Source organism: Arachis stenosperma, chromosome 4 (assembly GCF_014773155.1).
Source record: "Arachis stenosperma cultivar V10309 chromosome 4, arast.V10309.gnm1.PFL2, whole genome shotgun sequence".
NCBI lineage: Eukaryota > Viridiplantae > Streptophyta > Magnoliopsida > Fabales > Fabaceae > Arachis > Arachis stenosperma.
The window spans coordinates 89443179-89470992 of NC_080380.1; the positions used below are offsets into that span (position 1 = coordinate 89443179).

General features: G+C 36.4%; 1 protein-coding gene across 1 annotated transcript; it reads left to right on the forward strand.

Annotated features, from left to right (window-relative positions):
• The first annotated feature begins 12850 nt into the window (after window positions 1–12850).
• On the forward strand, window positions 12851–14167 carry LOC130973093 (protein SPIRAL1-like 1). Its single transcript, XM_057897493.1, has 2 exons — window positions 12851–13135; window positions 14078–14167. Exons 1-2 carry the CDS (start codon window positions 12851–12853, stop codon window positions 14165–14167), a joined length of 375 nt encoding a protein of 124 aa, XP_057753476.1.
• Window positions 14168–27814: the final 13647 nt, after the last annotated feature.

Below are 27814 nucleotides of genomic sequence, written 5' to 3' on the forward strand. Positions count from 1 at the left end.
CGCCCAGCTGATGCTTCTTTCTGGCGTTGAACGCCAGGAAGTCCTTTGTCACTGGGCGTTTTTCTGAACGCCCAGGATGCTAACAATCTGGCGTTAAACGCCCAGAAGGTGCTTCTTTCTAGCGTTCAACACCCAGAAGATGCTCCCTTCTGGCGTTTAACGCCCAGATGGCTACCCTTACTGGCGTTGAACGCCCAGTGGGTGCTTCTTTTGGGCGTTCAACGCCCAAAACGTTTCTTACTGGCGTTTTCATGCCAGTGAGCTTCCAAATTTCCCTGTAACTCTGCAAATTCAATCAATTGCTATATTACCTTTTGGAGATACTTTGACATATGCCTATAAAAATCAATTAATTAAAAACAAATAAAATTAAATTTTGTGAATGGCTGGGTTGCCTCCCAGCAAGCGCTTCTTTAATGTCGTTAGCTGGACTATTACTGAGCTTTTAATCAAGTCTCAGTTTTGAGCATTCTTGCTCAAAATTGCCTTCAAGATAATGTTTGACTCTTTGTCCATTAACAATGAACTTTTTGTTGGATTCATTATCCTGAAGCTCTACGTATCCATATGGTGATACGCTTGTAATCACATATGGACCTCTCCACCGGGATTTTAATTTCCCGGGGAATAATTTGAGCCTGGAATTAAATAGCAGAACTTTCTGCCCCGGCTCAAAGACTCTGGATGATAATTTCTTATCATGCCATCTTTTTGCTTTCTCTTTGTAAATTTTTGCATTCTCGAAAGCATTGAGTCTAAATTCCTCTAGCTCATTTAACTGAAGCAATCGTTTTTCTCCAGCTAACTTGGCATCAAGGTTTAGGAATCTGGTTGCCCAGTAGGCCTTATGTTCCAGTTCCACTGGCAAGTGACATGCCTTTGCATACACAAGCTGGTATGGAGAGGTCCCTATAGGGGTCTTGAATGCTGTTCTGTATGCCCACAGAGCATCATCCAAGCTTCTTGCCCAATCCCTTCTACGGTTAATTACAGTCCGTTCCAGGATTCTTTTGAGTTCTCTATTTGAGACTTCAGCTTGCCCATTAGTCTGTGGATGATATGGAGTAGCCACCCTGTGGCTAACTCCATAACGAACCAAAGCAGAGTAAAGATGTTTATTGCAAAAATGAGTGCCCCCATCACTGATTAATACTCTAGGGGTACCAAATCTACTGAAGATGTGTTTCTGGAGGAATTTTAACACTGTTTTAGTGTCATTAGTGGGGGTTGCAATAGCTTCCACCCATTTGGATACATAATCCACTGCCACCAGAATATAAGTGTTTGAGTATGATGGTGGGAAAGGTCCCATGAAGTCAATTCCCCATACATCAAACAACTCAATCTCCAAGATCCCTTGTTGAGGCATGGCATAACTGTGAGGCAGATTGCCAGATCTTTGGCAACTGTCACAATTAAGTACAAACACTCGGGAATCTTTATAGAGAGTAGGCCAGTAGAAGCCACTTTGGAGGACTCTTGTGGCTATTCGCTCACTTCCAAAATGTCCTCCATACTGTGATCCATGGCAGTGCCATAGGATCTTCTGCGCTTCTTCCTTAGGCACACATCTACGGATTACTCCGTCTGCACATCTCTTGAAGAGATATGGTTCATCCCAAAGATAGTACTTTGCATCTGTGATCAATTTCTTTGATTGCTGCCTACTGTACTCTTTAGGTATGAACCTCACTGCCTTGTAATTTGCAATGTCTGCAAACCATGGCACTTCCTGGATGGCAAATAGTTGCTCATCCGGAAAGTTTTCAGAGATCTCAGTAAGAGGGAGGGATGCCCCTTCTACTGGTTCTATTCGGGACAGGTGATCTGCTACCTGATTCTCTGTCCCTTTTCTGTCTCTTATTTCTATATCAAACTCTTGCAGAAGCAACACCCATCTTATAAGTCTGGGTTTTGAATCCTGCTTTGTGAGTAGATATTTAAGAGCAGCATGATCAGTGTACACAATCACTTTTGATCCTACTAAATAGGATCTGAATTTGTCAATGGCGTAAACCACTGCAAGTAGCTCTTTTTCTGTGGTTGTGTAAGTCTTCTGTGTGTCATTTAGAACACGACTCGCATAGTAAATGACGTGCAGAAGCTTGTCATGCCTTTGTCCCAACACTGCACCAATGGCATGGTCACTGGCATCACATATTAGTTCAAATGGCAATGCCCAGTTTGGTGCAGAGATGATTGGTGTTGAGACCAATTTAGCTTTCAGGGTCTCAAATGCCTGCAGACACTCTTTATCAAAGATAAATGGCGTGTCAGCAGCTAGCAGGTTGCTTAGAGGTTTGCCGATTTTTGAAAAATTCTTTATAAACCTCCTATAGAATCCTGCATACCCCAGAAAGCTTCTGATTGCCTTAACATTGGCGGGTGGTGGTAATTTTTCAATTACTTCAACTTTAGCTTGATCCACCTCTATTCCCTTGTTCGAGATTTTGTGTCCAAGGACAATTCCTTCAGTCACCATAAAGTGACACTTCTCCCAATTTAAAATCAGGTTAGTCTCTTGGCATCTCTTTAGAACAAGTGCTACATGGTTAAGGCAGGAGCTGAATGAGTTTCCAAACACTAAAAAGTCATCCATGAAGACTTCCGAAAATTTTTCCACCATATCAGAGAAAATTGAGAGCATGCACCTCTGAAAGGTTGCAGGTGCATTGCACAGGCCAAATGGCATCCTTCTGTATGCAAATACTCCAGATGGGCATGTGAATGCCGTTTTCTCCTGATCCTAGGGATCTACTGCAATTTGATTATAACCTGAATATCCATCCAGGAAGCAGTAGTATTCATGACCTGCTAGTCTTTCTAGCATCTGGTCTATGAATGGTAAAGGGAAGTGATCCTTTCTGGTGGCTGTATTGAGCCTCCTGTAATCAATACACATACGCCACCCTGTAACTGTTCTTGTAGGAACCAGTTCATTTTTTTCATTGTGAACCACTGTCATGCCACCTTTCTTAGGGACAACCTGGACAGGGCTTACCCAGGGGCTATCAGAAATAGGATAAATAATTCCAGCCTCTAGTAACTTAGTGACCTCTTTCTGCACCACCTCCTTCATGGCTGGGTTCAACCGCCTTTGTGGTTGAACCACTGGCTTGGCGTCACCCTCTAGTAGGATCTTGTGCATGCATCTGGCTGGGCTAATGCCCTTGAGATCACTGATGGACCACCCAAGAGCTGTCTTGTGTGTCCTTAGCACTTGAATTAGTGCTTCCTCTTCTTGTGGCTCTAAGGTAGAGCTTATGATTACAGGAAAGGTATCACCTTCTCCCAGAAATGCATATTTCAGGGATGGTGGTAATGGTTTGAGCTCGGGTTTAGGGTGTTTCTCCTCTTCCTGAGGGGTTTTCAGAGGTTCTACTATTCTCTCTGATTCCTCCAGATCAGGCTGAACATCTTTAAAGATGTCCTCTAGCTCTGTTTCGAGACTCTCAGCCATATTGACCTCTCTTACTAGGGAGTCAATAATATCAACACTCATGCAGTCATCTGGGGTGTTTGGATGTTGCATGGCTTTGGCAATATTCAACTTGAACTCCTCCTCATTGATTCTCAAGGTTACTTCCCCTTTTTGGACGTCAATGAAGGTTCGGCCAGTTGCTAGGAAAGGTCTTCCTAGAATGAGAGTTGCACTCTTGTGCTCCTCCAATTCCAGCACCACAAAGTCAGTAGGAAAGGCAAATGGCCTAACCTTGACGATCATGTCTTCAATCACGCCTAATGGGTATTTAATGGAGCCATCAGCAAGTTGAAGACATATCCGGGTTGGTTTGACTTCTTCAGTCAAACCGAGCTTTGTGATAATAGATGCGGGTATCAGGTTGATACTTGCCCCAAGATCACATAGAGCCTGCTTGGTACAATTACCTTCTAATGTGCATGGTATCATAAAGCTCCCGGGGTCTTTAAGCTTCTCAGGTAAGCTTTTCAGAATGACTGCACTGCATTCTTCAGTGAGGTAAACTTTTTCAGTTTCTCTCCAATCCTTCTTATGACTTAAGATCTCTTTCATGAACTTAGCATAAGAGGGTATTTGCTCAAGTGCTTCTGCAAACGGAATCTTTATTTCAAGAGTCCTGAGATAGTCTGCAAAGCGGAAAAATTGCTTATCCTGTTCTGCTTGGCGGAGTTTTTGAGGATAAGGCATTTTGGCTTTATATTCCTCAACCTTAGTTGCTGTAGGTTTATTACCTACAGAAGTGGGTTGGGAAGCCTTTTTAAAAGGGTTGTTATCAGCACTTGTATGTGACTGATCCCCCACTTGCATTTGAATGCTAGGGGTGGAAGCTGGAGTGGCGTTAGACGCCACCTCCTTATTTGTTACTGGCGTCTGAACGCCAGAACTATGCTCCCTTTGGGCGTTCAACGCCGGATTCATGCTTGTTTCTGGCGTTGAACGCCAGGAATGAGCATGGTCTAGGCGTTCAGCGCCAGCATTATTCCTCTCTGGGCTCTGACTGTCCTCAGAGGGATTTTGAGTAGCCAATTGTTCAGTTCTTGGCTTCCTGCTGCTTTGAAGTGAGGTATTTAATGTTTTCCCACTTCTTAATTGAACTGCTTGGCATTCTTCTGCTATTTGTTTTGACAGTTGCTTTTCTGTTTACTTTAACTGTACTTCCATATTCCTGTTAGCCATTCTTGTTTCCTGTAGTATTTCCTTGAATTCGGCTAGTTGCTGGGTTAGAAAGTCTAATTGCTGATTGAATTCATTAGCCTGATCCACAGGACTGAGTTCAGCAGTTACTGTTTTAGCTTCTTCTTTCATAGAAGATTCACTACTTAGGTACAGATGCTGATTTCTGGCAACTGTATCAATAAGCTCTTGAGCTTCTTCAATTGTTTTTCTCATATGTATAGATCCACCAGCTGAATGGTCTAGAGAAATCTGAGCTTTTTCTGTAAGCCCATAGTAGAAGATGTCTAATTGCACCCACTCTGAAAACATTTCAGAGGGGCATTTTCTTAGCATCTTTCTGTATCTCTCCCAGGCATCATAAAGGGATTCATTATCTCCTTGTTTGAAGCCTTGGATGCTTAGCCTTAGCTGTGTCATCCGTTTTGGAGGGAAATAGTGATTCAGGAATTTTTCTGACAGCTGTTTCCATGTCTTTATGCTGTTCTTAGGTTGGTTATTTAACCACCTCTTAGCTTGATCTTTTACAGCAAATGGAAACAGTAATAATCTGTAGACATCCTGATCTACTTCCTTATCATGTACTGTGTCAGCAATTTGTAAAAATTGTGCCAGAAACTCTGTAGGTTCTTCATGTGGAAGACCGGAATACTAGCAGTTTTGCTGCACCATGATAATGAGCTGAGGATTCAACTCAAAGCTACTAACTCCAATGGAGGGTATACAGATACTATTCCCATATGAAGCAGTAGTGGGGTTAGCATATGACCCCAAAGTCCTCTTGGACTGTTCATTTCCACTTAATTCCATGATGGAACAAGGGAGATGATATGTATGTTGATATTATTTATTTTATAGAAGTGGAATAAATAAAAACGGAATATATAAAAAAAATTTGAAAATATTTTGTGAAAATTTTTCGAAAAAATTTGAAATTGAAATCTGAATTTTATATAAAAATTTCGAAAATGTAGTTTTAAAATTAGTTAGAAAAGATTTTTTTTTTTTGGAATTTTGAATTTTATGATGAAAGAGAAAAACACATAAAAGACACAAGACTTAAAATTTTTAGATCTAATGCTCCTTATTTTCGAAAATTTTGGAGGGAAAACACCAAGGAATACCAAACTTAAAAATTTTAAGATCAAGACACAAGAAAAAACTCAAGAACACCTTGAAGATTCACAAGAACACCAAGAACAAAAGGAAGAACACCAAACTTAAAATTTTTAGAAAACTTTAATAAAATTTTCGAAAATTATGAAAAGATTAACAAGAAAACACCAAACTTAAAGTTTGGCACAAGATTAAATCAAGAAAAATTATTTTTGAAAAAGGATTTTAAAAAGAAGGTGCCCAATTGCTAAGAACATAAACCCACGCTATAACCAACTAAGCTAAAAATGTAACGTATTTTAAAGATGTATTATTTTTATGGGTAAAAGTATAATTTTTGAAAGTTAATGTCTTGAAAAAGCACAAGAAAAACAAGGAAAGACACAAAACAAGAAAAACTTAAGATCAAACAAGAAAAATAAACAAGAACAACTTGAAGATCAATGAAGAACAAAGAACACAAGTCGAAAATTTTAAAAAAAATATAAAATATGCAATTGACACCAAACTTAGAACAAGACACTAAACTCACAAAAACAATTAAAAATTGATAAAGAAAAATAATATTTTTAAAAAAAAAATTTGAAAAGAATTTATCCTATCAGAATTTAATGACTCTATAGCAACAAAAATAAATTATTCCTAATCTAAGAAATAAAATAGACCTTTAGTTGTTCAAACTCGAATAATCCCCGGCAACGGCGCCAAAAACTTGGTGCACGAATTTGCAATCCGTACAACTAACCAGCAAGTGCACTGGGTCGTCTAAGTAATACCTTACGTGAGTAAGGGTCGATCCCACGGAGATTATTGGTTTGAAGCAAGCTATGTTTATTTTATTATTCTTAGTCAGGATATTAATTAAAATTATCAGTTGGAATTATTAGATTGGAAAAATAAAAGAGAATAAAATCGTTACTTGTTGTGCAGTAATGGGAAATATGTTGGAGTTTTGGAGATGCTTTGTCCTCTAAATTTCTGTAATGTAATATTCAACTCAATTGTTTGTAAAGCACGTCTACGGCAAGCTGTATGTAGGGTGTCACCATTGTCAGTGGCTACCTCCCATCCTCTCAGTGAAAACGGTCCAGATGCTCTGTCACAGCACGGCTAATCAGCTGTTGGTTCTCGATCATGTTGGAATAGGATCCATTGATCCTTTTGCGTTTGTCATCACGCCCAGCAATCGCGAGTTTGAAGCTCGTCACAGCCATTCAATCCCGGAATCCTACTCGGAATACCACAGACAAGGTTTAGACTTTCCGGATCCTCAAGAATGGCCGCCATCAATTCTAGCTTATACCGCGAAGATTCTGATTAAAGAATCTAAGAGAAGCTCATTCAATCTGATGTAGAACAGAGGTGTTTGTCAGGCACGCGTTCATGAGTTGAGGAAGGTGATGAGTATCACGGATCATCACCTTCTCTATAATTAAGCGCGAATGAACATCTTAGATAGGAGCATACAAACGTTTGAGTGGAGAAATAGAAACAATTGCATTAATTCATCGAGACGCTGCAGAGCTCCTCACCCCCAACAATGGAGTTTAGAGACTCATGCCGTCAAAGTGTATAAAGTTCAGATCTAAAAATGTCATGAGGTACAAAATAAGTCTCTAAAAGTTGTTTAAATAGTAAACTAGTAACCTAGGTTTACAGAAAATGAGTAAACTAAGATAATTGGTGCATAAATCCACTTCTGGGGCCCACTTGGTGTGTGCTGGGGTTGAGACTAAAGCTATCCACGAGCTGAGGCTATTCTTGGAGTTGAACTCCAAGTTATAACGTGTTTTGGGCGTTCAACTCCGGATCATGACGTGTTTCTGGCGTTTAACTCCAGACAGCAGCATGTACTTGGCGTTCAACGCCATGTTACGTCGTCTATCTTCGCGCAAAGTATGGACTATTATATATTGCTGGAAAGCCCTGGATGTCTACTTTCCAAAGCCGTTGAGAGTGCGCCAATTGGACTCCTGTAGCTCCAGAAAATCCATTTCGAGTGCAGGGAGGTCAGAATCCAACAGCATCAGCAGTCCTTTTTCAGCCTAACTCAGATTTTTGCTTAGCTCCCTCAATTTCAGTCAGAAAATACCTGAAATCACAGAAAAACACACAAACTCATAGTAAAGTCCAGAAATATGATTTTTGCCTAAAAACTAATAATATTCTACTAAAAACTAATTAAAACATGCTAAAATCTACATGAAATTACCCCCCAAAAAGCGTATAAAATATCGCTCATCAGCAATCTTCAATTTCAGCCATATCACCTTCAACAGGGGGCTCCAGAGAATTGTTGAGCTCCTCCTCTTCCAATGCTTCTTATACCAAGGGATCTATCAAGTCAATCTTCATACAATCTTCAAAATCACTCGGATGTTGCATGGTCGTGGGCACATTGTGTACTAATTGTGATGCATGATAAACTTTAGTTTTTTTTAGTTATTATTTCTTTGAATAAAGTTAGTGATTTTCTTGTTTTTGTTATGATTCTCATGCTTTTAATCAATATTTTTTGGAGTTGCTTTGAGCTTTGGTATGTGTAGGAAAGTGTTAAAAATAAGCAAGAACAAGGATGAAAAGAAACAAGCAAGAGAAGCACTAGGAGCAAGGAGGAAGAAAAGTCAAATTGAGAGCTCTCTGGACCAAACAGAGAGCTCCATGGAGAAGAAATTCCCAAAGAAAGTCATGCGTGCAACATGGGATCCCATGCATTGCAGTTGAAGCTCAAATAGAGGCCAATTGTGCCAAATCAAATAATTCGTGCAACGTGGGAGCCCATGCGTTGCACTTGAAGCACAAGCCAAACGCCCATTTGAGCTCTTCATGCTCCAACAAATATTACTTGAGTTAGAGAAGTCCAAATGATACGATTTTAGCGGTGTTAGAAAGATGACATCTAGAGCTTCTAATGATATATAATAGTCTACAGTGGTCATGCATCTAAGGCAGCCACACTCAAGCCACAAAAAGCACTCTAGGATTGCCATGAATTCATGCGTGTAACATATGAAACTTCATGTGTAACTTGAGCATAACTTAAATTAGAGAAGCTCAAATAAAGTAGTTCTAGAAACGTTGGAAATCCAATGATATATAATAGTCTATTTGCATCTAAGGTAGCCACACTCAAGCCACAAAAAGTACTCCAAGGCTGCCAAGTGCCATGCATTGGACGTGGGGGTTGGTGTGTGCAATGTGAAGAGCAAACAGAGAACAACCATGCCAAAACAAGCCATGCGTGCAATGTGGGGCTTGGTGCATTGCACTTGGGACATCAAACAGGGACCAATATTGTCAAAATCAAACTATGCGTTGTACTTGAGGCTATGCGTGCAACGCACCAAATGGGCCACTCCTAGGGCCACCAATCCTTCACCAATCCTTTATTAACCTTTAATTCTTCAAGTACTTAATTAGATGATCCAAGATTATGTTTCAATCCCATGATTTCAACTAAGACACTAAGTTTTTGAATTTTAAATACATGAAAGATTACTAATTAATTAAGAGTTATTAGAAAAGATTTGATTTGATTAGATTTGATTTGGTTTTGATTAAGTTTGAGTTTGGTTTCTAGGTTTAGGGTAGCTCTTAATACACCACACTTTACAATTTTGCTGTAGTTACTGCGGTTTCATCTTAGAACCTCAAGGCGAGAGGGTTTTCCATTTCAGTAAACAAAAGATCGTTGAATTTAAGGCAAAAGTCAATATAAAAATTGAAAACAAAAATAAAAACAAAATATCATCACTGCAAGCACTTTTGACTCGCCTGTGGAGATCTGTAGTTTAGAGCGAGGGTCCTGAGCCTGAAGAAGAAGTACAGGCCAGTTATATAGGTGGCAAGGGGAGAATAAGTGTTCGACATTGGCAAAAGCAAAATATCATTTTGGGAATTTGATACAGGTTGAAACAGTGACCATGAAGGTTCAAGAGCTTCCAGAAAGAGTGTTGGAAAGGATGTGTTTAAAATGAACAAGATGGTCGGTTTCCACACCAAGGAAAAGATGAAGAGCCACTATAAGGGTTGGGTGAGAAAAAAAGTCATCATAAAAAAAAATATAATAGTGCAGACTCATTTACCTCTCAAATCAAATTCCACCTTTTGTATCATCACTTTGACATTCTTTTATTTATCTTTATGGATGTCCCATTTTCTTTTGTCCAAAGGCCCTCATAAACTAATCAAAGGATAATTTTGGATTAGTGCTTTCCCTTACTCTGCTAAGAACTATTTAAAGTAATTAGACTGAAAAAAAACAAGAATTATATGTAAAGTAAGAGTACTTATATGTGGTCGGTATTCTAATCAAAAGCACTAATATATCAAGAATAAATATTAAATACCAAATACAAACCAAAGTTCAAAACTCGATATAATCAAACATTACTAAAGGTAATAATCAAACATACTCCAATCATACTTTAAAATCTAGTTATAAACAAATGTATTTAAGATTATAATTAAATCAAAGTTAAAAAATTATATTATAATCAAACATTACTAAAGGTAATAATCAAACATGTTTGAAATTATATTTCAAAATCCGATTATAATCAAATTCAAAGTTCAAAAATCATACTATAATCAAACATACACCAAATATTCTTTAAAATTTGATTATAATCAAACACGTTTTGGATAATAATCAAATTAAAAATCCAAAAAGATGAATTAAAAGAAGCTAAAACTAATAAGAGTAAAGGAGTAATAACAATAAAAATTTAAATATAATCAAACACCAAAATCAAAATCAAAGTTTAACTTCATGCTATATAATGAGACATATTCATATTGATAAACAAATATATTTCAAAATCTTGTTATATAATAGAACATGCTTAAGAGCCTTTTTTTTTAAATTTTTTTGCAATAAATAGTGTACAACTGGAGGTGTGAAAGCTTGTTTTTCCTTTTTAAAATGCAATAGGATCATGTGGATACAGAAGATGAAAATCTATGAACAAAAATGTGGAGTCTTTCAGCTGCACATAGTAAAAATAAAAATAAAGGTAATATATTCAACAAGAATATTATGCTTTATGTAATCTACACATCGAACAAAATGAGCTAGAAACTACTTTTAAAAATGATGAAAGTGAAAACTAAAGCTAATCAATCAAGTCAAAATTGAACCATTGAAAGCCTGAAACTGAAGCCTCGTCTCCATCATCCACGCACCATTATCACCAGTTATCCCGCCGCAAAAATCCTTCAAATCAATTCTCCTCTTCTTCAATGGCACCACTACATGATGCTCACGTGACACTAGCTCAAGCCCTAACGTAAGCTCCAACCCAACCTTGTTGCCGCAAACGTCAGCCAAACCACCAATCATCCCCTTTGCATCAGAATCTGGTTCGTTAGGGAACTGAACGGTAGCAGTCTCCACCAACACGTCGCTTTCGATTTTTCTACTCTCTTCCTCCACCATCATAGCAACCGTTTCAGGCCGTTTCGTTGCGTATTGTGTGAATCAGTGTTTTTGGGTTTAGGAAACGTGTGTGGGCGCATCTAGGATTGAGACTAGAATTGATTTTTCAGCTTTTGTATATTATATAGTAGAGTAATGGTAGGTATATACCAAAAAATTAACTATTAAAATCAGCTATCAATATAAAATATATGTTAAAATATAAATACACATTAAAAATAAATTAAATTACACATATATTTATATAAATACATACAAATAACATTATTATATATAATATATCCATATTTTTATACTAGTGGTTGATTTTAAGGGGCATATAGCATAAAACATTTACGTGTTTTCTTAATTCATAGAAGAATTAACCCGACTAAATTGCTTGTGTCATTTGGTCATCACATTAGACACCGTCCACGATTTCATGGTTAAAAAAAATCTCTAATATTTGTGTGAAACAAGCTCTGTACCGTAGAATTCTCCTTCCATTTTACCATCGTATTTTATTTATAGTGTGTGTCTTCGTTCTTGATCCTCACCGACTTTGTTGACATTTTCCGATTTATTGATCTCTGAGAGGAAAGAAAAGGTAAGCAAATCTCAAATCTCACTTGTTTCTCTTTCTCATTTCAATCCAATGCATTACCCAGTGGGACAGCTTAATTCCCATTAGTAGTTTTATGTGTCTATGAAATCTTATTTGTTTTCTTGAATTTGATGGGAAGTTTCTCGTTGAATATTTTTTTCTTTTCAGTTTTTGAAATAAAAGGATACATTTCTGTTTCTGTCGCTGGTTTTTTTTAAACATATGTTGTAAATTTCTAGTTCATGAGCATTTTTCTTTTTTTAATTAAAAGACATTGTTCATAACTTTTGTCTTTTTGCTATGATCTATCAGTGGTTGTTTATTAGATAACGGTGGGATTGGAAAATTATCAATTATTCAACTTACATTGCAAAGTTATCACTATTTTCTATGTTTTTGGTTCCTGACTTACAAAAGAACATGCTTATATATTTGATTCGTTGATGGGGTCACTTGCTGTGAGATTCAGCATGTGTTGCTTTATTCCATTTGCTATCTTTTATTATTGATTCCATGCACTTTGAGCGTGGGTGTGGTTTGCAGGGCCTGGAATTGTTTTGTTTCTTTTCTTTAGATCCGTATTGTAAGCAGTGTCTAAAGATAATAACAAAAAGATATAAAATTTTGATATATTTGGAGAACAAGTTTAACGGTGTCCACCTCTTGATATAGCATGTGACATATTTAAAGGTTATTTCCAGAAATTGCCCAAAAGATTCATGAATAAAATAAGGATAATTATTATTAGGAGAGGAACTTCCTAATGTTTATGTTCTTCTAATCAACAACGAGAGTGAAAAGCCTTTAAAGTTTTATGGTGATCACTATAGACATGAATAAGAACTTGTTCATCCGCAAAACTTCCATTGATGTCATTATTTTGTTCTTCATACATTTACCCGTGTACACAATTCGTCATAGATGAATAAGAGGTAATTAACTTATTTACCTTTAACTGCATAATGTTAGTGAATTTAAAGTTATGTTTATGTTATTTCATTAAAGCAACATGCAATGCTGCAATGTAGGTTTAGCCACACAAGTTCTAAGCTGACAGAAAATGGGTCGCGGTGTGAGTGCCGGTGGTGGTCAGAGTTCTTTGGACTATCTCTTTGTGACTGATGAGGCTGCCAATAACAATGCCCCGGCTGCAGACAATGTCCCAGCTGCAGACATTGCTCCAGCTGCAAGCAGTGAAGGTCAGCCTGCAGATGGTAGCAGCCCTACAGAAAATACTACTGTTACATCACCAGATGATAAGCAAGTTCCACCTGGAGATGTTCCTGGTTATCTTAAAAACAATTACCATCGTGCTGAGGGACAAAACTGTGGTAACTTCGTCACGGTATCAACCCTTTTACTTTTTCTATTGTGCTAGCTAGTGATATATGTTCGTAGCTCGTCGTGACGTGTAGCAATCTCACATCCTAATTTTTGTAGAATTTGGATCCTCTAAAATCAAGAAATTAATAAAATAATAAAATAAAAAATTAATCAACATTAATTTTATAATTTTTATAAAACATGTATTCTATCATTTTAATTTAAAAGTAACTAACTTTTTAACTTATCACTTTACTAAATTTCTCATTTTAAAAGATCTCTATCGTATATCATATTATCATTTCTATAAAATTTTATTATTTGTCTATGATTTTGATCTTCTAACCTTAAAGACACTATATCAACTTAATGTGTATTAACATTTTAGTCAATGTGTTGATTACACATTTATAATTACAGTTTTCAATGTGACCAAAACATTTGTAATAATTTTTTGCACTACCCAACAAGTCTTTTTATATTTTCATGTCTCTAATTAATTTCGTCTTCATTTCAAACAATAAATTATTGATAATGATAGAAAAATAAAAAAAGTTAGAATTTGTTTTATTTAATATTTATTAATTATTATAATAATTAATAAATATTAAAAAATAAATTATAATTATTTTTACTAATTATTTTTATTTATTAAACATCTCAAATAAATTATACACGAAAAAAGTTGTGTAATTATTCTATCTCTTATATGGGTATAGGTCCCACATTCCATCCAATGGTGGAGGAGTGGGTTGGCTTGATGTACTAGGATAAATGAGTAATATAATATTACATCTCATCATTATATTATCTTTATATTTTAGGAGTGAAAGTTGATATTTTCACATCTGCCAGTATTATGATCCTTTTTCTAACAAATCATTATGATCCTTGGTTATAAGCTTGTGTTTGACATGCTGAGTAAAATTTATCTATTGTTAATCGTTGATTCCCTTTGTTGTAGGATCGACCATCTACAAAGGTTCATGCCGCTCCAGGTGGAGGGTCTTCCTTGAATTACCTCTTTGGTGGTCCTCCTCCTGAGAACAAGTAAATTGTCACCATGAAGAACACTTTTCATTTGAGACCTTTTTATGCGACCTACACTTTTGTGAAATAGATACTTTTCCCCTATTTATAGACTCATCGAGTTGTTTCTTCTGCAACAATAAACCCGTTTGCTTGACAATGTTGGAGTAGCCAATGACATTAACTATGATAATTCATAGGTTTGTTCTTATGTGTAATTTTGTGAATGTCATTTAACGTAAGTTACTCTTCTTCTTCTCAGCAAAAAGTATCCCCTAATTGTTCTCCTACTTCTATATTATTATTTGGCTATTTTCAAGTCCAATGGCAACTATTGTTATCATTCCTTATGTCTTGCTGATATAGTAAACTTGCTATATGCAAATTACAACAACGAGAGAAAAGATTTTTCTTTGCAATTTGGTGGTAAAAGATGTTAGTTGAGTATAATTTTGGTGGACACCGTTAGGTGCCTCTATCTTGTTCATTGAGAAATACTTTGTATGTCCTTTTTGTCAGAATTTTTATATAACAATGAATGGACACTTAAAAATGTCTAAGAAATAGGTGAAAATAACATAGGTGAACAAGGTCATGCACTTGTGTTCGAACGTTAAAATTAGGACGCATCTATTTATTTTTATTATATAAAAGTTAACACTAACTTTTGTAATAAAAAGTTATGTATTTCTCTTCTAATAATACTATATCAATTATTTTAATGATTTGGCAAAACTTAAAAATCAATTAATCATCTTTTAAAAAAAATTTAAAAAATTAAAAGAATAAATTCGTATTTTGTTATTATTCATTAAAACATAAAATACTAATTAAATACAATAAATATACATTAAAAATATCATAATAATAATTATAATTATAAAAATTTTAGTTACAAATATTAAAATTCTACAATTTATATATGTTAATAGTATATCTATTGTATTCTTTCAAGTAAGTTTAAATTTGACACATTTTTTTATTAAATACATTCAAATATATTATGATTATAAAATTAATTCATAATTTTATATTATATTTTTGTACTTTTTATTCTTATTTATTTTTTTAGACCAAAATAAGTTTAAATTTGTCACATTTTGTTACTAGATATATTCAAATATATCATAATTATAAAATTAATATATTACATTTTGGTGTTTCTCATTCTTATTAATTTTTTTTCAATTTTTTCTTTAATTATTTCCAAAACAAAAAACATCATATAAGAAAATAAAGTATGACAACTAAAGCAAATAGAAGCAACAAATTATTCAAATTTTTAAACTAATAAACTATATTTTAAATTATATTAAATAGAAGCAACAAATGAATATATAGTTTTATATAACTCTAATATAAAATGTCTATGTCTACTTTTTCGAAAATAAATAAATTCAAAATTTTAAACTAATATATTATATTTTAATTTATATTACTTTTAGTTGAATAATTATATAGAATTATATACAAATTATCAAATAAATATTTTGTAAATAGTTTTAATATAAATAATTTAAATTTAACATTAGTTTATATATTATCTAATCAATTTTTAAATAATATAATATTTATTAAAACATGTTATATAATATAATTAATTTACTTGTATGTCAATCTAGTTTGATTTCAATAGATTGTGTATCAACTTTTTTTTTCTTATTTGTCAATAATAAACAAATTGAATGATCAATATTGAGATGGGTTTGCATAACTCTTATCCGTAAATCATGATAATAAGTTTTGTGTTTAGTTTTTACTTGTTTTTTTTTTTTTTTTTTTACCACGAAAGCCAAGGACTTTAGGTTGGTTGTCATAATTTATCTAGTATAATGGTAGTTTTTCAAATTAATCGCAAAATATTTTGTATGCAGTGCTAAAGATACGTGTTAATGTTACTAATAAAAAAAAAATTTATATAAAAAAAATACAAAATTTAAATTTTTAATGCATTAAATTATGTACACTACAAGAAAAATGCTCATTATCATAGAATTTATCATCGAGTTAATCAAATAAATCTGTCGCTAAGTATATTATTGTCGGATTTACCGTTGTCCTATAGTTGATGGTATAAAGGGCGCCGAAAATCTCTTACTGGCGAATTTTTCAGTCCAACGCTAATTACTGACAGATTTTTTGTCAGTATTTTCAATGAATTGTCGAACCTGGATTGATAATTACAGTCAAATTAATCTGATGGTAACTTTGGTGCCATTTTGCGCCAAAATTTATCATCGAATAATTCTGACAGCATATCCATCAGTAGAATTTTTATTTTTTAGTTTTTTGGTACAGTCTAGCCACAAGTAACAGTCAATTCAAATTAAAACTCTTGTTTAACCAAATCGTTATTAGAAATCTAAAATTAGCAGAAATCAACAAATTATTTTATTAAAAGTAAATATTATGAATACAATAAAATGTGACATAAGTAAACTAATGTACCCTAAACAAACAAAAATGCATAAAAACCTAACACATACAGATCCTGGTAATCATCATTGGTGGCGGCGGCGACAGTGTTACGGTCCTCTTGCTGCGGCGGCGGAGTAGGTGCTACCGTCGAATGCCCACCAGTAGCATCGTTGGAAGCAACGACACCGATGCCTCCAGCGCGCATCTATTGGTTGTACTCTTTCATCTGTTGTCGCAGCCTCGAGCTACTCCAACTTCTCCCTCAGGTCTAAACTGATGGCAACGCGTGTAAGAATCTCTCGATACCTCTTCTCAGATTGCTCCTGCTGCTGGTGAAGCTCCTGTGTTAGCTTCTTTAGTGTTGGTGGTAGAGACAAAGGTAGAGTAATGCATTCACATCTTTAGTATTTTTTTCTTAGAATTCCATTCGATAAATTAAAAATTATTGTAAGTTAGACAAAGATTTCATGTTTAATTGAGAAATACTTTGAGTTCGTGTGTATTTATTGATTTCAGGGAATTTGGAAGAGATTTAGCAAATAATTAAAGAGAAAAAGAGGCCAAGAGTCACTTTGAGCATGAAGAACAAATTAGAGAAGCAATACAGAAAGCTTTTTGAATTAAATAGAAAGCTCACTGGACACAAAGTATTGGAAAGCAACCTTCACGTGCAACGTGGGAGAGCAAGTGTTCCACGCCAATCAATTATGCCCTCCCAGGAGCACTAGACACTCCAACGTGCAACGTGGGAGCATTCGTGTGCAATGCCAAAACAGGAGGCGTGTGTACGCATGACCCATGTGTACAAATGGTGGAATTTGCTCATTCATGCGTACACATGACCCCATTTCAACGTGGTACATAGAAGAATAGATGTGGGACATGAAAGCTCTTATGTGGGATGTTGGCTATCGTGTGTATGCATAAACCATGCGTAGTACGCATGATTACACTTTCGCGTGAGATGTGAGTTTTTCTATGTACAACACAATGGAACAAACAGAGGCAACAATTAAAGGAAATAAAGGCCATGTTCAACGTGGGTTTGTTCACGTGCAACATGGAAGAGACGGAGAGTAATTTGAATCAAGATTTAGTTTCACGTGCGACGTAAGATTATGGACACTTTCCATGGGACTTAAACTAAGCCATTAAGTATTCAATTCTTCATTATTCATGTGGTCAATCAAAGGCTCAACTTAGGCCCACCAATCACAGAATTAATTGAAATTTTGCAAACGGAAAAGATTGAAAGCTTGGTTGGAGGAAAACATTAATTAGTTGGATTTTATTTTATTTTAAATTTGATTCTATTTTAGTTTGAATTTGAATTTCATTAGGGGTTAGTATTTAAGGAGAGAAGTCAGATACTTGGGGGGATCTTCTTTTCTTCTTCGGCACTTCTTACTTTTCATAATTATAGGATTTCTCTAAAGAACATAAGCAACTAATTCTCCTTGGTTAAAGTTAGGAACTCGCTGTTGATTCTATGGATTAATACACTAGTGTTTCCTACTTTTAATTTATGCATTGATATCTTCTTAAGAAAAGATTTTCGTTCTTCATTCTAAAGGGTTTGAATGTGTTGGGAAACAATTTTTTTCTGACTTGAATTCCTTTAACTTCTGAGAAAAATTGATTAATTGAATTAAGTTTGAAAACCAATTCCCACAACTCTTAAGTTTTGAAACTAGATTTGATAAGTGACATTGAATCAACTAAGGGAGATTCTTATGAATTGTGTGGCTTATAAATTAGTACAGGTGCTTAACTCTTTTCTTAAGTAATTGACTGAAGAATTAATAATTAATTAGGTTAAAGAGAAATTGAATTACCAAGGAATTGGAATTTAATTATTAATTATTTGCCAAGGATGTATCTTTGCATAATCAACGTGGAAAGTGAAAATTATTGATCTGGATGTCTCAACATCTTTAAAACCTTAATTCTTTTAAATCACATTATCTTTCAGTACTCACTGTTTGCTTTTGTTATATTGCTATTTATGTTCAAACCTTTCAAAAACCTAATTTGGATTGTCTGACTAGATTAATCGATTGACCATTGCTTGCTTAATTTGTTAATCCTCATGGGATCGACACTCACTCACCGTGAGTTTATTACTTGGTACAACTTGGTGTACTTGCCGGTAGTATTGTGGTGTCAAATCCACATCACAGAAAAAGCACCAACATGGAGGAGTGGAGGCCACTGGCAAAGAAAGATCACAACTCGAAATGACGATTCTTGTGGTTCAGAGGTGGTCTCGCACCAAATCCTTTTAGGATCCACGACTGAGGTCTCGGAGCCGACGTCATCCGCTCCACCAGACGGCTGAGATTACTGTATTGTGGCCTCCAACCACTGCTAATACTCCTCCTGCGTTACAAATGTTAGTTATGATTAAGATAATAGTTAAATAATTGACTTTAAACCAAATGAAGCTGAAATTTAGTATTAATTTAAACTCACATAGTGGGCCGCCGACCGCTCGCCAACAAATCTCTCCTTGTTTGCCTTCAACGTATGGGTATACTTGAAGGTCTCTGCCAGTTAATTTTGATAGTATTAATTTTGATAAGTGATTGACCTCGCCCATCGATAGATTCCAACCAAGCTACCATTTACCAACCGACCAATTGTAGTTTAATTCAGACTGACAGATCGCTCGTTGGTTGACCCTGATTGACCTAACCATCCAGCCATCCATCGACCCACCCTAACCTCTTGTCAACTATTTACCGACCTACCACAAATAGTTAATGGACTCTCCTATGACCAATGTTGTCTATCCTAACCGTCCAACTGTCCACTTATTATGGACCTCGATTGACTGATTACCCAACTATCAAGATTGACCGTATGCTAATCAACTGTTGACCTATCTCGGATGGTTAGTGATGAGCGGATAATTTATACGCTTTTTGGCATTGTTTTTAGGTAGTTTTTAGTAAGTTCAAGCTACTTTTAGGGATGTTTTCCTTAGTTTTTATGTTAAATTCACATTTCTGGACTTTACTATGAGTTTGTGTGTTTTTCTGTGATTTCAGGTAAATTCTGGCTGAAATTGAGGGATTTGAGCAAAACTCTGAAAAAGGCTGACAAAAGGACTGCTGATGCTGTTGGAATCTGACCTCCCTGCACTCGAAATGGAATTTCTGGAGCTACAGAACCTCAAATGGCGCGCTCTCAACGGCGTTGGAAAGTAGACATCCAGGGCTTTCCAGCAATATATAATGGTCCACACTTTATTCGGAAATTGACGACGTAACTTGGCGTTGAACGCCAAGTTCATGCTGCTGTCTGGAGTTAAACGCCAGAAAAACGTCATGATCCGGAGTTGAACGCCCAAAACACGTCATAACTCGGAGTTCAACTCCAAGAGAAGCCTCAGCTCGTGGATTGATCAAGCTCAGCCCAAGCATACACCAAGTGGGCCCCGGAAGTGGATTTATGCATCAATTACTTACTCATGTGAACCCTAGGAGCTAGTTTATTATAAATAGAACTTTTTACTATCACAATCACATCCTGGATTGTATTTTGAATCTTGTGATCACGTTTTGGGGGCTGGCCTTTCGGCCATGCCTGAACCTTTTGCTTATGTATTTTTAAACGGTGGAGTTTCTGCACACCATAGATTAAGGGTGTGGAGCTCTGCTGTACCTCAAGTATTAATGCAATTCTATTTTCTTTTATTCAATTCTCTCTTATTCTGATTCCAAGATATTCATTCGCACCCAAGAACATGATGAATGTGATGATTAGATAACCCTCATTATCATTCTCACTTATGAACGCGCGTGATTGACAACCACTTCCGTTCTACATGCAATCGAGCTTGAATGTGTATCTCTTAGATTCCCCAACAAAATCTTCGTGGTATAAGCTAGATAGATGGCGGCATTTATGAGGATCCGGAAAGTCTCACCTTGTCTGTGGTATTCCGAGTAGGATCCTGGGAATCCGGAAAGTCTAACCTTGTCTGTGGTATTCCGAGTAGGATTCCGGTAATGAATGACTGTGACGTGCTTCAGACTCGCAAGTGCTGGGCGTGATGACAAACGCAAAAGAATCAAGGGATTCTATTCCAGTAGGCACGGGAACCAACCAGTGATTAGCCGTGCTGTGACAGAGCGCGTGAGCGTAGTTTTCACTGCGAGGATGGGATGTAGCCTTCGGCCAGGCGATGCCTCCAGACGATTAGCCATGCGAGTGACAGCCGCAGATGACCATTTTCCCGTGAGGATAGAAAGTAGCCATCGTCGAACGGTGAACCCCTATACACAGCTTGCCATGGAAAGGAGTAAGAAGGATTGAGTCGAAGCAGTAGGAGAGCAGGCGTCCTTGAGCCATACAGCATCTCCATATGCTTATCTGAAATTCCCACCAATGAATCTGCATAAGTATTCTATCCCTTTTATTATTTCTATTTTATTATTTCTATTTTCGAAACCATAAACAAATTTAATCTGCCTGACTGAGATTTACAAGGTGGCCATAGCTTGCTTCATACCAACAATCTCTGTGGGATCGACCCTTACTCACGTAAGGTTTATTACTTGGACGACCCAGTACACTTGCTGGTTAGTTGAACGGAGTTGTGTTCACCCGTGTCAATTTCTTAAATTCCATAATTTTACAATGAGTACAACTTAAAGAACATGGATCACAATTTCGTCCACCAGTTAGCAAATTGTCCTATGACCAATTGTTACTATTTGTTCGACTGACTAACCTACCTGACTTGTTGACATTGGTTGATCGACCTTCTAACCGCCTGCCAACCTAATTCGATAGGGCACTCGACAACTAATGGACATACCGACTATCTAAAAACATACTTCGACTTATCAAGCACCGACTTATCTCGACCAACGAATTGTCAGATTACTCTAAACAACTATCTATTAATGCAGAGGGATTGACCTTCGTCGAACAACCCCAACCTTACCCTCACCAACTATCAATTGACCTCGACCAACATATCCAATTAACCTAACGATTTGTCAATCGTCAATAGTCACTAGTGGAATGACCTAGGTGATTGTTAAATGACAATGGTTGACCCACTCTAGTGCCCTACCAAACCCTAGCTAATTACTAGACAATTTTGGACTACTAGACGATTTTAGACTATATAGACTAACTGCCATTCATCCAATCCTAGATGTGAGCTTTCAATTTTTTTGATAAAGTGGGCCCTTGGACCTATTGGTCTTTTACATTATAATCTATCGGAAAATGACCAAGCCAACATAGGGTTAACACTAATAATGATGATATACTTTCTTTTCTCTAATTTGATAAACTTTTAAATATTTATTATAAGAGAGTTAAATATTATTATAAATTTTTTATCAATAATGGTAGGGAACCAAAAGGGGGTCCAGCTAAAAACCTGCCAAATCCTCTTGGGCCGGGACCCCGAAGCCCACCTCACTTCAGAAATATCTAAAAATTCACCGAAGTAAACAAAATTCACCTTAACCAAACCCTCTCCTCTCCTTTCACCGTTTAACTGCAGCAGAATTTAAAAATCATACACGGCTACGCCAGAGTATAAGGATCATCAGGTAAACTTCTTCTCCGCCTTCATCGGACGTCGCGCCTCCGTCCATCACGTGTGGGCAATAGTCAACCTCCATAGACCGCTCCAGAACGATGTTCGCATTACCACGATGTGCTTCTTGTCGCGTTAATCAGAGCTTCCTCAATCTCAGTCGTGGTGACGTCGTTCCACCAAAGTGTGAGGAACAAGGTGTTTCTCCTTCTTATCGAAGGCGCACCGCTACTGCTGCATGTTAGTGTTGGCAGCGTCGTTGAAGCCTCCCTACTCTGCTCTGCCGAACGTAGTAGGACGTCCCTTGCTCCAGGCTCGAAACCTCCCTTCATATAACTAATTGGTAAGTATTTAATAATTGGTTTTGATTGATGTAGGATTTGAGTACCGTGGATGATACTTGTTGGATGTTGCCTTTGATTTGGGTATAATTAAGGAATTGTTAGATGTTGCTTCTGAATTTAATCTGCATGTTTTTATAAAAGGATTTCGACATGATGTTGTTATATTGTTTTTTATGATTTTTCGGGTCCCTTAAAGATGCTACGAGTTCGATCATGCTTTTGAAAAACAAGAATCTTGAGTGAATTGGTTCTCGAGTATTCCCTGTCACTCTTTGTTTATTGTGCTATCTAATTCACCCAGTGATTAAATTAACACAGGATACATTAATTACCTCTTTAAGTCTATGTAGTTTTCTGATTTGCAAGGTATGTCTGGCTAGTAAGTAGGTGCATTGTTCTTTTTCTAATTGTTCAACAAAAACGCCTTGCTGTTGTTGGCGGGATGTCTTTTTTTTAATTAAAGATCAAATAATTTGTGTGGTTATTAATCAACTATGTGCACTCTTACATGGGTAGTTTAGTTCAGGTTATGGTTTTGTACTTCATAGCAAACTTTAGATTCAACTCTCTCACACAATTGGAAGAATTCAACAGCATTTGTAGCATCGACCACTTGGAATAATAAACATTAATATAAGAGACAGAAAGTGCAAAGTATCATATACGTCTTACATTTCTTTTATGAATCAAAATGAAATAATAAGCATTGAGGTAAGTTTTATAAATTGAATATATTCGTAGGTTGAGATTAGTTTTTATCTGAGTTCTTCAAAGGATTTTTTATGATGATAACTAATTTTCTATTTACCATTTACATGGCCATGTTCTGGTTTATTAATCATTACCTCTCTCATTCTTTTTTTTTTTGAAACCAAATCCAACTTACACTTAAATGTTTTTGATGGGTGAATAGAAAATAATGGATGATACTTGATTAGTGTTGAATAAAGGGTGTTGATTGATGTAGGCTTTGAGTAGCATTGATCCAACTTGTTGGATGCTGCTTCTGATCTGAGTATAATTAAGGAATGTATAAATGTTGCTTCTGATTTGGGTTTTATATGGTATTAATTGATTGGGCTTTGTATAGCAGCAACAACAATGTATAATTGATAACTTTTTTGATGTTGCTTCTGATTTCGTATGCAGGTTTTATTAAAGGATTTGGGCCTGTTTCTTGTGAATACGCACTAGGATTATATTACCGAAAAGCCAATCAAGATGAAAAAAAATGTACAATCATATTTACCGTTATCGATGTGTCATTCTACATGATCCTATTTGTGACTTACAGCTATTATTGCCATTGACAGAAATTATTAGAATTGTGATGCTCGCCCAACTACATTCATAGCAATGCCATTGAGAAGCTTGCGGAGATTGATAAAATCAGATTCGGATTCTTGATGCTTGTTCCAAATTGGTCAGTGAAGCAGGCTATCATTGTTCACCTGGTCGAGTCGTATGAGGTTACAACAAGAACTTTTATACTCGACGTTGGCAACATCCACTTCAATGCCGAGTTAATCGAGAGGGTTTTCGGCATTTAGTCTCAAGGTAAGTTCCGCTCTCCGAATTACTTAGTGTACCGTAGGCATATTCGTGCAAATATCTTTGGGTATAGATATATTACCATGCACTAACGCATCGACATATTGTAGGTGATTCCCAACTCTGGATGACCAAAATCCGTCCCACGTGGCCATCAAAATGAGGTTCCACAGACGGACAACAACTGAACTCCAGGATTTAGTTTATAGCTGTCCCATAGCAACAGATTCAGATAGGATGGAGTTTAAGAGATATTTCCTACTGGTGGTAATGAAAATGTTCCTGTGCCCCACAACTCAACGAGTAATTTTGCCATGTCACATTTACCCGGTCTTGGATTTTTCTGATCCCAAAAGAATCAACTGGCCGTTGCAAACTCTAAAGTGGTTTGACACAGCAGTCGAGAAGTATAAGCTCAAAGGGAACAAAATTTGTGAGGGCTGCATGTTCATCATGTTGGTAGGACGCATTCAATAACTATTAGTAAATTGAGCATGCCGTTTTTTTATGTAGAACATAACTTATACCCTTCTTCTGTATAGGTACTCTATTTTCAATGGTTGCAATACGGTCAGCTCGACAACAGTCATGGGCATGAGCCATGGCTCGCTGCGTGGACCTCAGAGAGTCTAGAAAAGAAGGCGCAATATATTATTTCTGAGGTACTCATTTCTTTCTAGTAATCGGTTACTTTATGCCAGTATGTCAGTGGATGCTACTTCTTAGAGGAATCATGATGTTTCTTTTCTTTTCTTTATGGTTGTTTCTAAATATGTTTTCAAATTTCAGATGTGCAAGGTAGTTGGTGATGACTCTATGTGTTTAAGATGTGAATGGTTTCTTTTTTCTGGTGTTTCTGGTTTTCGTGTTAGTGATGCTTGGGCATTTGATTAAGATCAATTATTCTCTTCATTTCTTAAATCAGGGGTGCCTCCTGACTAGAAAGGGGAAAAGTGAAGACGTACAAGGCTGGTCACCTCAAGTTGAAAGGAGAAAAGCAGCAAAAAAGCACCACAAAAGCGTGGATGAAAAGCTTCGATAGCGCCAAGGATAAGCATGTATTAATGACTTAGTATGTTAACGAATTGACTTCGTTATTGTTAATTTGATTCACGCTATTTTTACAAACAGGAAAGCCCCGTCGGTGGAGAAAGCGAGCAGGAAGCAATGAAAAGACGACCAACTGGAAGCACAACAAATCCGCATCCAACTAGAAAATGTTCACGGTGGACTGATAGATAAAAAACTAGCCCAAAAGTGAGTATATGCTTATTGTTGTGTATGGATTAAACTCTGGACTAGCTTAACTAATTTTAGAAGGTTGATTTCAATGTAATTGGATGTCTCTTTAAATAACATATTCAATCTGCATAAAACAGCTAAGCAGGACAGCTACCAAGAAAAAGGGTGGGGTTAAAAAGGACCGATCACGTAGGTCCAGCCCAAAATCATCTGAAGAAAATGATCTCTCAATGAACACAGATGATGATTAGGACAATGAGCCTCTTGCTAAGAGGAGGCGCCGATTGTTTCACCGAGGAGTTAACCAACAAAAAACAAGTACGAGACCCCCGACAGCAACCTTAATCAAGAAAACACCCCATGAAACAACTGACTCCGGAGTTTCTAATGCAGGCACACTCTCCGTAGCACTAGTGCAACATCAAGAATGGGAGTTCAACGAGCAAGTTTCCTCAGCAAAACTCTTTCATTTTGGGTTTATTTTGCTCGTTAGGGAATTAGGAAATGTATGCATACAAAATTTACTTTTCTTTAACATTGGTTGATTTTGACGCAGTAATCCTGATTTCATGTCAATGCGAGACCCAGAGAGCGAAAGAATATGGAAAAACCTTGAGCAACTGCAGTACACAGAGCCACTATAAACCGTGATGCCAATCACTCCGTCTTGCAAGACACCTAGTCCACCGAGCTACCGGATTTCACCGGGAATGACTCGGATGGAAAAGAACATACCCAGTATACTCCTAAAAAGGTGCATCCGTTGCTAAAGGGGTGAAAGCTCGGCGAGGATGATGAGGAGCATGTGTGAAAATAGGTAATCAATGCGTCATTGGGGGAAGAGTAGGCTATAGCATCGTACGAAGGAAGGCTAAGTCTAGTACAGCTCCGAGAGGACTTGTGCACACTGCTACCCCATCGCTGGGTCAACAGCAACGTAAGTAAAATATACTAACACTTTTCTAGATTGAACAAAGTTCTTAATAAATAAGATCTCTCATAAAGATGACCCTAACTCAATTAAAATTGACCGTGTAGATCATTCAGTGGATGTGTTTAACCTTTAATGACTCGGAATCATTACGGTTTAAGGATGACTTCTACTGTATTCCTCTAGGAATTTTGGTATGCATGATTTTGTGGATTTTCAGTATTTAGGATTTATGTACTGAAACTAAATAGTGCTATTTTAACAGGAAACTGTGTTGTAAAAGAGGAACCTGGATTCTTTCAGGGAGGTCCCTACCGTGAGTTATGTGGGGCTGGGTCCTCACTTCGGTGCTAATTCCAGATATTTTGACAAGGTAGCAGCTTCCATGAGAAAATGAGTAAGTCAGTACGCTAGCTAACTAAAAACTGTATGGTTCTTGCCTATTATTCTACGGCAATAGGAACAAACTATTGTGTGCATGCTACTGTTTAGATACGGTTGTTTACCACGCAGTAGTTTTTACTTGAATATTGCTTATGATAGGCATTAGGATGTTTCTTTTTATTGCCAGTTGGATGGTTCTGTGTATGTTCTATGTTTTTATGTCTTAGGCACTTGTGATTGCGTGTACTTAATTGAGATGTGATTGACTTTTGTTTCCTTAGATATTCCGCAACAGGTTTCATGTGTTAAGAATTTTGCGACTATCTATAATTAGTGATGAAATTGTGGATGTCTTTGGTTCATTAAGCATTGCATTTCCTTATTATAATAAACACCGTATGGTTCTTGCCTCTTATTCTAGGTGTTTGATGCCATTGAACGAACTAATGCTTGCATGTTACTGTTTTGATATTTTTGTTTACATCGCAGTGGTTTTTACTTGGATGTTGCTTATGATAGGCATTAGGATGTTTCTTTTTATTGCCAATTGAATGGTTCTATATATGTTTCTGAGTTTTCATGTCTTAAGCACTTGGGATTGCGTATACTTAGTTAAGATGTGATTGGCTTTTATTTCCTTAGATATTCCACAATAGGCTTCATGTGTTAAGAATTTTGCGACTATCTGTATTTAGTTATGAAATTGTTGATGTCTCTGGTTCATTAAGCATTGCATTGCCTTTCTATACTAAAAACTATATGGTTCTTGCTTATTATTCTCGGTGTTTGATGCCATTGAATGAACTAATGCTTGTATGTCACTGTTTTGATATTTTTGTTTACAACGCAGTGGTTTTTTCTTGTATGTGTCGATCATCATTGGTTGCTGTATGCCTTTGAGATTCCTCAAAAAAAGTTATGGGTACTGGATAGTATGTATTCTGGATAGCATAATGATGACAGGTCGAAAATACATGCTTTAGTAGTAAGAATATATCACCCAATTAGTGCAACAACATCCTTAGTTATTAAAAATGTAGTATTCCTAAGGTGTAGTTGGTTTCCAAGGGAGAATTATTGAAGACATAGCTAAAGTGTCGATGCCCGCATACGAGCACATAAAGAACGACCTGACTTGTTTCTATCCCAGCGTCCTAAAACAACATAACGGGTAAGTTGAAATGCCACCTATCAATAATCTTACTAGATATTCACTTGATAATGATACTTAGTCTCATG

Coding starts and splice junctions, on each gene's coding strand:
- LOC130973093 (XM_057897493.1), top strand. CDS start 12,851: ATGGGTCGCGGTGTGAGTGCCGGTGGTGGTCAGAGTTCTTTGGACTAT. Junction 13,136..14,077: donor ACTGTGGTAACTTCGTCACG/GTATCAACCCTT, acceptor CCTTTGTTGTAG/GATCGACCATCTACAAAGGT.